The sequence below is a fragment of the Watersipora subatra genome, chromosome 10 (genome assembly GCF_963576615.1).
Source record: "Watersipora subatra chromosome 10, tzWatSuba1.1, whole genome shotgun sequence".
NCBI lineage: Eukaryota > Metazoa > Bryozoa > Gymnolaemata > Cheilostomatida > Watersiporidae > Watersipora > Watersipora subatra.
In genome coordinates, this window is record NC_088717.1 from 46,946,278 (window position 1) to 46,960,771 (window position 14,494).

A 14,494-nucleotide genomic window follows, 5' to 3' on the forward strand; every position below is an offset into this window, starting at 1 on the left:
TAGTTTGTCTTTTTGTATGCCAAAGAGGTGAGTTTAAAAAGATCTTGGAATATATTAGGCAACTTACAAGCTAGTATTTGTATTACAAACCTTACTAATCAAAACAGTAAGAGCAAGCTTTGGGATGTTGCGCAGTAATGCAGTAACTATGCGTATTTTAACTTAAATCGCAACTTATATTGCCGTGTGAATTGATGTATATCTGAGCATATATATATACATATATACATTTTTTTCAAATATTAAGAAGAAAGTAAACTTTTAGTAATTGTGTTAGTTCCCTTTATATATATATGTTTATATATATATATATATATATATATATATATATATATATATATATATATATATATATATATATATATATATATATATATATATATATATATATATATATACATATATATATATGTATATATATATATACAGGCAACTTTATATGTAAGTTTATATACAGTGCGTGTCATAGCTAGGTGAGGGACCCAAATCTCATTACTAATGAGAGTTAACTTCCTGCCAGGAAACAACTAAATCAAACAAGTGATGAACTTTGCGCAAAAGCTAATAGTGCCGCACCTCTCACAGAGTGCTCAACCAAACCGAAGTGATGTATATTTATATATGATATATATATATATATTACAGAAAATCCCTTTAACTTTTCAGCAAGTAGCAACATCAAAGAAATTAATGGTGTCAAAGGAATTAAAAGTCTTTTAGGGCTGACAGAACATGTATAAATACTATAAAGCATTAAACTCATTTGCTAAAATTAATGAGCATTGTTTTAAGAATAACAATTTTCAAACTTTCACTGTTACATTTAAACTTTTTAGTCAGGGATTTAATAGAAAATATATACGGTAACTGAAAATTTCATTTGCCGTCACAAATCACTGTAGCCGAAATTGGAATTTCTCAAGTATTTGAGCTGACTTTTAGAACTTTATTCACTATTTAGCTGATGACAAAAATAAAAAGTAAAAAAATTTTTTTCTTTTTTGTTCAATGATATACTAAGAAATTTAACTACATAATATAGTATTGAAAAGATTTTAAAGAAAAATTAAAGGTTAAGATTTAAAAAAAAGATTTTAAAGAGTAAAAAGCCAAGTTAGGAATAAATTTCTTTAAAAGTTTTATAAAAGCTTGGGCTAACATTTGTTTGAAATTCAGAAACTTGTCATAAAATTCTGATTATTCATTGATTTTGGTCCTGATAATTTGTGGTAGTCTTGTGCCAGCTTTCAGAATTCTGCTTGAGTTCTCCAGATAATGGTCTAGTTTTGACACTATATATCTTATTGGATGCAAATAATGTTGCGTGGATGTCCTTAACCTGAAATTAGTTTAGCTGGCATCCTAACAGTCTTGGTGATGCTACATTAGTGTTGATGGCAATGCTTTATTGCCCATGTTACCATATTAGTGCTGATGGTAATGTATCAGTGCTGATGGTAAGGCTTTATTGCTCATGGTAGCATATTAGTGCAGATGGTAATGTATCAGTGCTGATGGTAAAGCATTAATGCTGAAGATAATGCCTTACACTGTTATTACTACATTAGTTCTGAAGCTAATGCATTAGTCCTGTTGGTAATGTATTAGTGCTGTTGCTAATACAATACTGTTAATAATAGTGCAGTACCTGTGATGGTAATCATAAAAATTTGAAGTTTTTTTAGCGCTGATTTTATTGTCTTAGTGCCGATATAACTGCATTAATGCTGTTTTGAATGCTTTAGTTTTACTGGTAATGTATTATTGCCAATATAACATCTGTAATGCTATTCATAATGTATTAATGTAAATACTAATGCATTAGTAGTTATGATGCCTCTTGCACTGCATTATTAGGCAATTTATTTTATGTTCACAGTATCTAAAAATGGTTGCATGTAATTTTCAATATATACAATTCACATATATGTAGTTCAATGTAAATTATTGTAACTACCGATTTAATCAATTGTATTCACAAACGAATAGTCTGGCATTGCTGCAACTGATGTCATGCCAGCCATCAAGCGCAATGCCCACACATAGCCCAGGGCCACTATCGTTTGGCTGATTGTCATACCAGTCTGAGTTAAGTTGGCCATTTCCAGGGATGACTCCTGTTACTAATCCTTTCCATGCAAATTCAATTAAATCTTTCTGGCCGCCAATGAAACTGTATCCGCCCCAGCCTGAAATAGGCAATGTAGTCACATTTTAAAAATTAGTTTTTCATCTTTTGTTTGAAGAGCTGTTTATTTTCACTACATCATATTTTATTTCCAGCACATTATAGCAAGCAGAAATGAAAGTCATTACATAAAAAGTTTTAGTTGGCGTTTTGATTTCAATTAAGAATTTTATGGAGTCGGTGTGCTTAGAAATTGTCATTATTTACGATGACGTTGGAATGCTTACGATAATATTTCTAAAGCGGTGGGTTCTATTTAAAAATACATTCTCCGGTGCTCCAGTTTGCGTTGAAAGATGGTTGAGCATGCCGATCAGTCACAAAGAATAAGTAAACGCAATTATTCTGAAGTAAAGGAAGCTGGTCATATGGCACAAATGGTAGCTGCTAAGCCAAATATCTGAGTTCGAATCCAGTGCGATGCTATACTTTTTACTACTATCTACCTGTGGCCTCTGATGGGCCGACAGATAGACAAACAAAAAGCTTAATTTATCAAAAATAAATAATGCCAAACTCCTATGAACAATATATTATTTTTATTAATTATTTTGACTAAATAAAAAAGGCTTAATATAAGGAAGAGTTTCAAAATGTTTATTTTCAAAAAATCTTAAGAGTTAAAAAAAATTCTATAAGCTATCGACCTTTTGTGTTGTAGCTATTAAAAACCAGACTAGCTAATGTTGTTAATGACTAGCGTATTTTTAAAAATATATGCATCTATATTCTTTTTAAACCAAGTTAGAGAATATAAATGACAATTTATAAATAAGAATTGAGAAATCTACCTGAGTTTGAAGGGTAGAGGTCTAATTCAATTTTAGCTCTCAGCCATTCTGAGGCTTCTGTTGTAGCAAAGGTAGCAAGGTACTCTCCGTTAGCTTTGCAGTAAGCATCTGCGTTGTCCCAGCTTAGAGCTGTCTCAATGAGACGAAAGCATGTCTCCGATACGGGATTGTATGTGTATGGATCTGTGCAGATTAACTCAGCTGTAAAAATTTGCATTACAAACATCAACTACTATATGTACATGAATTTTCTTCAGCTAGCAACCACATTATGTTTCTGAGATCACAAAAATCTATTTCTATATGAGGATAAGCATAAAAGAACTTGCTGTTGTCCAGTAAAAAGATGAATTTACACAAAGTCTTTGCAGATTCTATCGGAAAGTGTTGGTATTTCTCTATCATTTACAATTATTTTTTATATTTGAGTGGATCTGATTGCCAGGATGTTTCATTATTAAAGCTAAACAATTTGATCACATTTGAAGCACTCGGGCTAATTGAAAGTTCAAATATGATTCCTATAACCGCAAAGTCACCAACAGAATAGAGGGGCATAACAGTAAAGCTTGAATGCAATAGCCGACATCAGCTATAGCAACGATACCATTTAGTGAAGTCATTTTGCATTTATCTTTCTTTCAATCGTTGGTTGTAGCGTTTGTCTTGTAATCTAAAAATGCGCTGGCAGTCCAATCACCTCACAAATCAAAGATGGTTACAAATGATAAAAAATACTAATACTTCTTAATAAAAGTTAGAAAATTTTTTTTGTAAGTTCACCTTTAACAGCTTAGCCAAAAATAGTTCATTGTTAGACAACCTCATCGCAGTAACTAAACAAAATTTGAAAATGATTTTGTATATACCAGACTTTATATATACCTGATTTTATACACAAGTAGCTAGTTATAGCTTTATTAGTAGTAAGTCCAGCGTTAGTCATGATTTATTTCATTTTTGTAAAATAGCACACAAAACCACTAATAGCTGAACTTACTGTGGTAGGTCTGTAAGTGGGTTGTGCAGTTTTCTCCGAGATACTTTGCCATGTAGCAGTATCCAAGTTTAGAATCAAATGCTACAGCTCTACATGTTTCATAGTTAGCAAGGCATATCGTCATACATTCTATTTTTGTCCGTATATCATTTCGGGTGGTCTTTGTCACTTCGTCTAGACACGAATCTGTTTTTGTAAATGTCCTGAGCCTCGAATTGGCACAAACTGCCTAAAACATTTTTATAATATTATACTCATCTCCACAATAACATGTTATTGCTCACACATACACTCTACCCAATGCATGCATCGATTAAATTTTTGCATTTTAGTTTTAGAGGCAGACATTTAAAGCCAAAAATAAATATTACCAGAAGTATTTGGTAAAGTCTCAACAATATAAAAGTATTAATAAGCAATGATAAGGAATTATCTTTGCAAAAATTGCAGTTAAAAATGCTACGCTAAAGAAATGTAAATAATTACTAGTGCTAAAACATATTACACCAAAATCTAGATATATAGGCAGAAATTAGGATTCATTGAAGTCTATGTGCGCACAGTTTTATAACCTATGAATATTCATACAAGGCATATACATACAGGTAAATGTGAAAAGACTTACTTGAGTAGGTAAGTAAACATATATGTAAACCGAAATGTAAACAGAAACAATATTCAACCAATTTTATTGATACCTTACATGAAATTTGTATGTAGCAATTCATTTAACTCGCATGCGTAAAGGAATTTACCGTCCTTTACTTTGGCACGATCTAGACTATTACATCAAGAAAAGAGAATGCGTATGGTTTCATTCACTTTTATTAAGGAAAGAATTTCCACTAGCCGAGGAGTGTACGGTTATTAGTCTGTTCAACTGAGTGAGCGCGCTCCTTTATATACAATAAGCTCACCCGTTCCAGCTAGCGGAACCAAGTGAGAAAACCGGCTAATAATGGAAACAAGTAGAACCGCTAATGCGTTGGCATAGTTACAATACATTACAATAGCGATACAACATAAAATGAAAGCACAGCGATATAGTATAACAAGCAAATAATAATGATGAAATAAAAATAACAACACAAAATACATATATTAAATATTTGCAGGAATTACAAAGTCATGGTCTGGCGTCCACCACACGTGCAATCACCTAAGCTTTTTCAAAATTATGTCATAGCCTTACACGCATAATTTTACAAACTCTCAGACAGTTTCAAATTTTTAATAAACAAGACTGTTTTCTTCTGATAATATATAGTTTAATTTAACAGCTGAGACACTAAAATTCTGTGTGCAGTTTGATTATACTTACCACTGCGCAGAAAGCCAATGTCAGCTGAACGATTGTCAACATTATAGCGAGCGGTGTTAGTGTTTCAACCTAAAATATAGTAGCGCATGTACAACCAATAAAAGTAATACTTGCGGCTATACCTCAAATGTTGTAGAAGAATGTTTAAAGCACTAAGGTTTGATTTGAGAATAAAAGTAATTTCCTTTGTTTTTATGTATTTCACTTGAGTTAAAATTTTGGTCAAAAACTATAGAGTCGGTCCCAAATAGCCTGACCTCAGACGTATATGAGTAACAATCCGCTTCAAAGCATCTTAGCTGAAGTTGTGCTGGTTTCTGCAATGACTTGTAGTGAAGTTCAAATCAATATTATAATGAAAAAGTAAATACAACTCGCAAATGCAAAAATTAATTATTAAAATGATGACGTATGCGTAGTGGCCAGCACCATAGTCACTGAGCAATGGGAGCAGCCATTTTTCAGCGCTAAAGTTGCTGAATTATTATTAATAGACCAGTGGTTCAAGTAGCACAGGGACCATTGTTGGTGTTAGAGAAGGCTTCCAGCCACAATTACTCCTGTGCCAAATCTGGTCGGGTTATCCCTGACTAAACTGGCTTTATTTTTACGCTCTAGCATAGATGAAGAGGGTTGCTAGCAACTCTGAAGGACTAATAAAAAACTTGACCATGAGTGAAGGATCGTTTTTCCTGCCTACAGCTAGCTAGCTAGTCATGATGCAGCAATAAAAACGTTCAACAGAAGCTATGGCAAACCACTGTTGAAACCTGCTAAAAAAGTCGTTGTTATAGAATGTTGGGGAGAACCCTAATAATCTATGTCATCAAAAAACATAGTACTTGCGAAATAAATTTGTATTAGTAAAATAAGAACTAGGGTGGCTACCATTAGCTAAGTTATTCAATGGCCATCGTTGCGTTGGTCATGTTTTATCATTCAAGGTGAATCAGATTTAGCAAAACAACATATAGAAATATTGATTGCAGGGAACCATTACGGTATGTTGACATTAATAGTCCAGTGCATGTGATGCTGAATTGTTGAATTTTTTTTAGTTTAAGAAACCAAAAGCAGAGCAAGATTTGATTGTTCCAAAATATGGCTGTAATGTATGTCTTTAGAAATTCATTTTGTCGGAATGGCCAACCTTGCCAATACACAATCAGCGTCAAATTTATTGGCGGCGACATTTGCCATTTACACATGTACTGTGTGCGTGGCAGTCTAAGGTGACATAAAGGCTTTTAAACAACTATTTAACTTTTTTATATATAAGGTGATTATATCAATGTATTTCACACTTAGTCGCTAAACTATTACACAAGTGAATAGATGCATTATGCTATTAAATGTATTTTCTGACACAAGGGAGACAACTTCAACAAATAATTGTGGTTTTTATTGAGATTTGATAAATAACAATACATTCATATAGATAATTAATGATAGGATTTAGCTTTCATCTTCCTCATCAGCTTCCTCCTCATCCTCTTCCATACCCCTGTTAGTGCATTCTGTATTGGTGCAGCCACAAAGGTCGCAGCATGGTAAGTTGGCCATCTTGCATGAGCATCTTTGGCGGCAGCCATTTTTGTCGCACTTGCAATGTACCGTCTTCAAAACTTGTGGTGGTATGACAGATTTCTGATACCAAGTTATTTCTAGTGTGTCTTCTTTAGTCATCCTTCATATCTTTCTGATTTTGACTGTTCAGGAGAGTGATTCGGGTTGTTTATTTTACCACCAGCTAAACTGCAGAAATAAAGTATATATATGTGCAATGTTAATTCATACCATAAACAGCAATGGCATTATATCAAATTGTTAGACAAGCATGTGAAAGCTCTTTATTAGCAATCATAGAGTGTGTAGATGTTAGTAGGATAATTTAAAATGAAGCCATGTTGAAGAAGAATTATATAACACAAATCCACTGTTTTTTTACTAAGATTACATTGCACTGATAAGTTTATGTTTGAGGTGAGTTATTTCCCCCTGCCAAATAATTATAATCCTTGACCATATTAAAGAGTCTCAAGTTGAGATTTATTAATAATCTAGTTCAGCGCCACTATGTTTGGGGTTGCTGTTTTGCCTCAAACTACAACTGAAATAGATTGTCAATCTCTATAGCGGAAGGCCACACAAATCCCAACATATACCATACACCTTTTATACCTATTATTCTACACACTCTATACATACCACATCATCGCTCCTGCATAATCTGTTAAATAAAATCATACTTTGCAGTGTTGAATGTTTCACATGACAAACAAATATCAAAGATAGAATACCTGTTCACACAGAGACTATAAAGCACTAACAACAACAATATTCTTAAAAAGAAATATAATAGGAAATTTACCTCTCGGCGTCATATACATACTTATCAGAGCAAGATTTATGGTATTTTAGCTCTCGAGCGACAGCATCACTCCAGCTAAACTCCCGCAAAATACGTTCATTTCCAAGGATCTCTGCACAGTCCTGGAGTTCACCTTTGAAAAACAGCACAACAAATAGCACAACTCAAACATATACCATAAATCACAGGTTACCTTTAGTAGGTCAAAATCGGATGATATCGTCATAATAATACTATGCCATCAAACCAACTAGATCAAATCAGCCATCACAGGCTATTTAAACATTCTTCACTGACATGCATGTACCTGCAGTTTTGGACTGGGTTTTTTGGAGTTTATCAATAGTAGTGGTTGCACATCCAGTCTTGTACTTGTGTTCCTTCTGACACAGAATACATATTGGAGGTAAGATTGGTCGCTGGTTTGCCACTCGTTTTCTCTTAGCAGGCCTAGGTGTCTCCCCTATACTCTCATTTTTCAATTGACATTCATCAATATTGACAGCTAGGTCTGTCTCTGGCTGTGGTGATATTACGCAAAATGTGCAAACTTACTTTCATTTTTGCAAAGAATAGGTTTATATTATGATGGAATAGCTGGGGTGGCGGTTTCTCAACCAGGTAAAACCTGGTCTCAACCTTTGAAAAACAGCACAACAAATAGCACAACTCAAACATATACCATAAATCACAGGTTACCTTTAGTAGGTCAAAATCGGATGATATCGTCATAATAATACTATGCCATCAAACCAACTAGATCAAATCAGCCATCACAGGCTATTTAAACATTCTTCACTGACATGCATGTACCTGCAGTTTTGGACTGGGTTTTTTGGAGTTTATCAATAGTAGTGGTTGCACATCCAGTCTTGTACTTGTGTTCCTTCTGACACAGAATACATATTGGAGGTAAGATTGGTCGCTGGTTTGCCACTCGTTTTCTCTTAGCAGGCCTAGGTGTCTCCCCTATACTCTCATTTTTCAATTGACATTCATCAATATTGACAGCTAGGTCTGTCTCTGGCTGTGGTGATATTACGCAAAATGTGCAAACTTACTTTCATTTTTGCAAAGAATAGGTTTATATTATGATGGCCAAGCTGGGGTGGCGGTTTCTCAACCAGGTAACTTGATAACACTGAGGCAGACCATTTTACACATATACACTAGACTTTTGTGTACTCTGCGTAAAACAGTTGCATCTCATATATACATATGATATTTTGCGATACTGACGCTGGTGGGCAGATCGACTATTATGTCACCACGCGAACGTTTTTTATAAACTGATTTCTGGTTAGCTTATTGTCTTTTTTTATTTAATTTTACTACCAATAATAAACTACAATAGATTGGTCTCTGCTAGCAACAAAAAAAGCCGTTTTGAGAAACAAAAACGATCGTTTTTGTAATACTGAATGAACAAAAATCCGAAATAAAAATGTATTTAAATAAAATTGGGAATTTTGTTTGTAGCTTGTTTCTGCTTTTGTTTCTGCTTTCTGAATGTTTTTCCAGAGTGACGCAACTTTATTTTACTCTCATGGCGTCTTCCAAAGGCTATAAGCAAAGGAGATTGTTGTTTGAGATAGTATTACTCAACTCACTTCAGTTCTCCTTTGAGCTGATTGTAACGGTTTCTTGTGAGTGAAATGGCTGTAGCACTTCTCATGGCAGCTGATAGTGATATCTTAAGAGGCGTTGGTAGTGGTAGAAGATGATGATGCTCCTAGTCCCTTAGAAGATCGTTGCAAATAGAGTCTGGATAAACTCCTTTGTGGCTCAAGATAATAGTTAATATATTGCTGCACATATGACTCAGCAGTGCCGAGCCGCTTTGATGTTAAAACAATCAAGTTACAGTTGTCATTTTCTAATTTCAGACAGTGAAAAGCACATGAGGTAGGAGCCTTTTTCTCCATTTCAACTTGCAAACATGCATGCAGCTTACGCACTACTTTCTTTCATAATAACAAACCGGATTACTAATAGTAAAGCACACTGTTTAACATGGCGTAGTAATTATAAAATCATGACCGCGTGCTGTGAAATAATGCAACCATATTTTGTAACATTTTTACTAGAAATGGCAAGTTTTCAGATTCCAAAAACTTTATTTTAGTTAATTTATGCTACATTAACCATTTTAAATGATCAAAAAACTTCTGCTGGCCGTTTTCTGATATTTTACAATTCAGCATCACATGCACTGGACTATAAGAAGCTCACAGGGAAATAACACTTGCCAAGAAAATATGTCCAGAAATGGTTGGATACTACAAGCTAGAGATAAGAGTCCATCACAGTGGACTCTCACCCAACACTGTAGTAACTAATGTAGGAGTTGACGTTACCTCTGTAAAATTTTGAGTTATAGTAGTTAGTAGTCAAATTCTTGATAAAATATAAATAGTCTACAGTACGCATCTGAATCTGGCTCAGCTTGATGAAGCATGCTGCCTTTTATTGGAGTTGTCCGGGTATACATATGAGAGATGATAACTCTGGCACGAGCTGATCTTTGTCAAAAAGAAGAATTTCTGTCGAATTGGAAACTTGCTTGCTTACCAGGACTGTTTTTTGCAAATGCTTAAGAACTCATTTAGGCATCTCTCAATTGTTTTTTATAGTTTTTTCATTTATTTTCGACAGTCATGTCAAGGAAATTAACCTTCAATTGAATATTTTTACAATGTTGATATTAGTGTAAACGAATAATCTACCTGCTAAAAGTCACTACCATTTTGGGTTCAAGTGTTTCTATCTATAACCATTTTTTTGAAATTTATTTTATATTTGGGTTATCTCCTTTTCGCTATCACATTATCTCATATCTCACAAAGGGCTGGGGAGCAACCCAGATGTGAATCGAACTCATAACATAAACTTTATAGTGGTAATTGTCCTCTCTTCAACATCCGCAGTTCTCAGCCTCATACTAATTGCTGCCATTATTAGGATAAAGCTGCAGGTATGGGAACTATTGAGTGCAGTCAGTTTAACACAGGTTGTATGTTAGGCTTGTTTTTGATAATAATAATGACATGTTTTACAGTTAGCCAAATCAGATGGAGTCTTCTGAAGGATTGATGGCCCTTTATAAACACATAAATATTGTAAACAGTTCTTTTGGTCTGCCTAAACTTCTATGTGTCTAGTATTACCCAAGTTTAAAGCTGAGATTGAAACATAATCATTAATTTATTGAACAAACTTTTTTTAGCAGTTCTTCACTAGTTGTATAATGAAAAGACCAGGAGTCTAATTCAGTACTCTCAACTTGTACACAAAGTACTTATCTATGTAAAAAGCAATTTTATCTAAAGTTGTCCAGATTCATTGCAAAGTAAACTAGTTATATGACAATGCTTTTGTTTTTGTGCCTTAGTGTCTAATTTGCTTTGAACTGTGTTGATAATGATCAATAATGGCCATAATCATTGGCCATTATTGACCAGTGATAATAAAATTCATATCTTTCTATCTTAATGACAAGGAAAATAAATAAAACTAAAATGACAATGGTACATTAATTGACAATGCCTAAAGTTAAAGGAAAGCTAAATAAGCAAATAATATAAGCAGAAAGGCAACACTATAGATATATCTGTTAAAAAATTGAAAACAGTTTAATTCTGAAATATAATTTAATGAGTGTAAGCCATGAATAGAAGTACATATTTCTTACTTATTGTTATTTTTTCACGCATTGGTTAATTATATTTCGTCTCGAGTATTAATTCAATTGTGTAATCTTTAAAGGTGAAATAAAACACACACACACACACACACACACACACACACACACACACACACACACACACACACATACTTTGGTAGGTCTGTAGATGGGTTGTGCAGTTTGCTTCGAGGTACCTTGCCATGTAGCAGGATCCAAGTTTACAATCAAATGCTGCAGCTCTATACGTTTTATAGTTAGCACGGCATATCGTCATACATTCTACATGTATGTCTGCCACTATATCATGCTGTGTGGTTTTTGCAACTTCATCTAAACACAAATCCATTTTTGTGAATTTTGTTTGGCCAAATGGGATGCACACTCTCTGAAAACATTTTAAAATTTTGTGTGGTATAATGACGGGGATACTGTAACTTACAAGTATACCAAAATAACCAATTGTGTTGAGCTGATGCATATAAATAGATGCACATAAGTAGATGCATATAAATAGATGCATTTAAATAGATGCATTTAAATAGATGCATATAAATAGATGCATATAAATAGATGCATTTAAATAGATGCATATAAATAGATGCATCTAAATAGATGCATATAAATAGATGCATATAAATAGATGCATATAAATAGATGCATATAAATAGACGCATATATACTAACATATACACATGCATATATACATATATTGTGCATATATGCCATTACATATACAGTACAAATGTAATGAGTGCCTACACAAGAATAAATAATTTTAGATTATTAGTTTACAGCTGTTACAGTCTTATTATAATAATATATTGTATTTAATTCACATGTAATAGTTTTTAAGTTAGTTTAGTGTATGTCTTTAGTTTTAGTAATTTGTCTCTGAAATAAACTAGACATATTCCGTTTTACATTAAGCTCAGTTAATTTCTTCAAAAATACTTAGCTCAACAATTTAGTAGCCCTACCACTATGCAGAAAAAGACCGTCAGGTGAGCCCTTACTGACACGTTGCTCAAAGAGCTCACCTAATCAAGTGCTGACAGTGTTTTCACAGCAGACAAGCACTAATACATATTGTTTGCTAAAGAAAATTGACTTTGTAATAGTTCTTTGCTGATTTAATTTGAAAAAATTCTACACAATCCAGTTTCCGCCAAAAGCAAGTTCTTTTGCCAAACTATAAACTTCAGCCATTATTCCGCATTGATTTACAATATTAGGCATGAATTGATTTGGTGCTAATGGCAATAGGTTATTAGAGTGTTGATATTTAAGAATAAAACTATTCTTTCGTGTTTTGATTGTTGATCTCATCAAAAAGCTTCAAAGAGTTTACTTTTGAAATAATTTGGTCTGTCTATAGATAAATCAAATGTTGTTGTTTTCTTTTTGATGTTTTCGTTTCACTTTCTCTTTTTTGCTTTTTTTCCTGTTTCCAGTTCTCAGCTTGTTTTCCCACACTCCGTTTTTCTCTCTTAGCTTTTCTCCTCAATTTCTGTGTTTTTTTCTTGTATTCCTCCTCTTTGACCTGCTTTTTTCCAGTCATACTTTTTTCCTTGTTTCTCTGCTTTGATTTCATCATACTTTCTTTTCTATCTTCTTCAAACATTACTTCTCATAACGTACTTATTGCCTGCTTTACCAAAGTATTTAACTTTTATTTTATTTTAATTAATTTAAAATTAAATGTCAAATATGTTTATCATGATCATGTTCAAGGCAAAACCAAAGTTTTTTAAAACATTTTTTAAACATGATGTTTGGAAATAACTTCTACCACTGCAGCTAAATATAACTTTACAACATGCCTGTAGGCATTTGCTCAATGTTATATTAACTTGAGTTGCCAAATGGAGCTAGGAATTAAAGAATATTACCTGTTCCTAATGGTTAATAAAAAAAACATGAAACTATTTTTGAGACATATTTTGACTTTCATATTTTTCCTGCTGTATTAGATTGTGTGTAATGTATATAATATGAACCTATGGTCTTTCTAGATAGCATGTATGTCATGTCACAAACCGGTAAGGATTGTGAAAAGCTGGTTTATAAATCAATTTTATCATCACAACTCAAGCACTAGTACAATAGAACTTATTCAAAAAAAATAATTCTATTTATATAATAATTGCATGGCATGCACTCCCATAAATGCTCAAAAATCTTTCTTTTCATTCAAATATACTTAGTTCTCCAGAAAATTTTTAGACTTCTGTGCATACCCTTATTCTAGTAAATACTAGTGAAATACCTGGCATTGCACATGTATTAAAACTCATGTTATAAGCAGTGATCACCATGCCACACTTATAAACTCAGTTTATGAACAATGCCATTTGCCACTAGCCTGGCACATTGTCAATGGCTAATTTAGGTAAGCTAGTTATTTATGGCTTTTACTAATGCATAGAATGACGTTGTGCAGTAATACAGAGCGTAGAGCGGTGGCATATTCTTACCCACATGACGACATATATCGCCAAATAAATCAAATAGGCTTGTGTGGCTTGATTGGTAAGGGATTGGACTGTTGAATGGGAGGTTCCGAGATTACGTCTACTGCGATACAGATTCTTCATTCCTAAATTTTATTACTTATAGCTAGACAAACTGAACTACCAACAAATACACACAAACTTTTAACTATATATATATATATATATATAAATATATATATAAATATATATATAAATATATATATCTATATATATATATATATATATATATATATATATATATATATATATATATATATATATATATGTATATATATATGTATTTATATATATATATTTATATATATTTATGTATATAGATACATATATATATTTATATATATAGATATATATATATATGTAGTTATATAGTATAATCATTATATAAAATTATACATATGTAAAAAAAAACTTTCTTTCCTTGTTCAATGACATAATAAAGAAATAAATGCATTATATATATATATTGCAGCAAATCACTATTTCTTTTCAACAAGTAGCAACGTTAAAGAAATTAATGGTGTCGAAGGGATTAAAAGCCTTTTATGACTGACAGAACATGTATACATACTATAAAGTGTTAGACTCATTTGCTAAAATTAATGAGCAATGTTTTTGTCATGATAAT

General features: G+C 32.7%; 1 protein-coding gene across 1 annotated transcript; it reads right to left on the reverse strand.

The window, feature by feature from the left end:
• Nucleotides 1-1,965: 1,965 nt before the first annotated feature.
• LOC137407144 (lithostathine-like) lies at nt 1,966-4,103 on the reverse strand. The gene is made up of 3 exons (XM_068093745.1): nt 3,980-4,103; nt 2,980-3,162; nt 1,966-2,189 (listed from the first exon to the last, which is right to left on the reverse strand). Exons 1-3 carry the CDS (start codon nt 4,101-4,103, stop codon nt 1,966-1,968), a joined length of 531 nt encoding a protein of 176 aa, XP_067949846.1.
• Nucleotides 4,104-14,494: the final 10,391 nt, after the last annotated feature.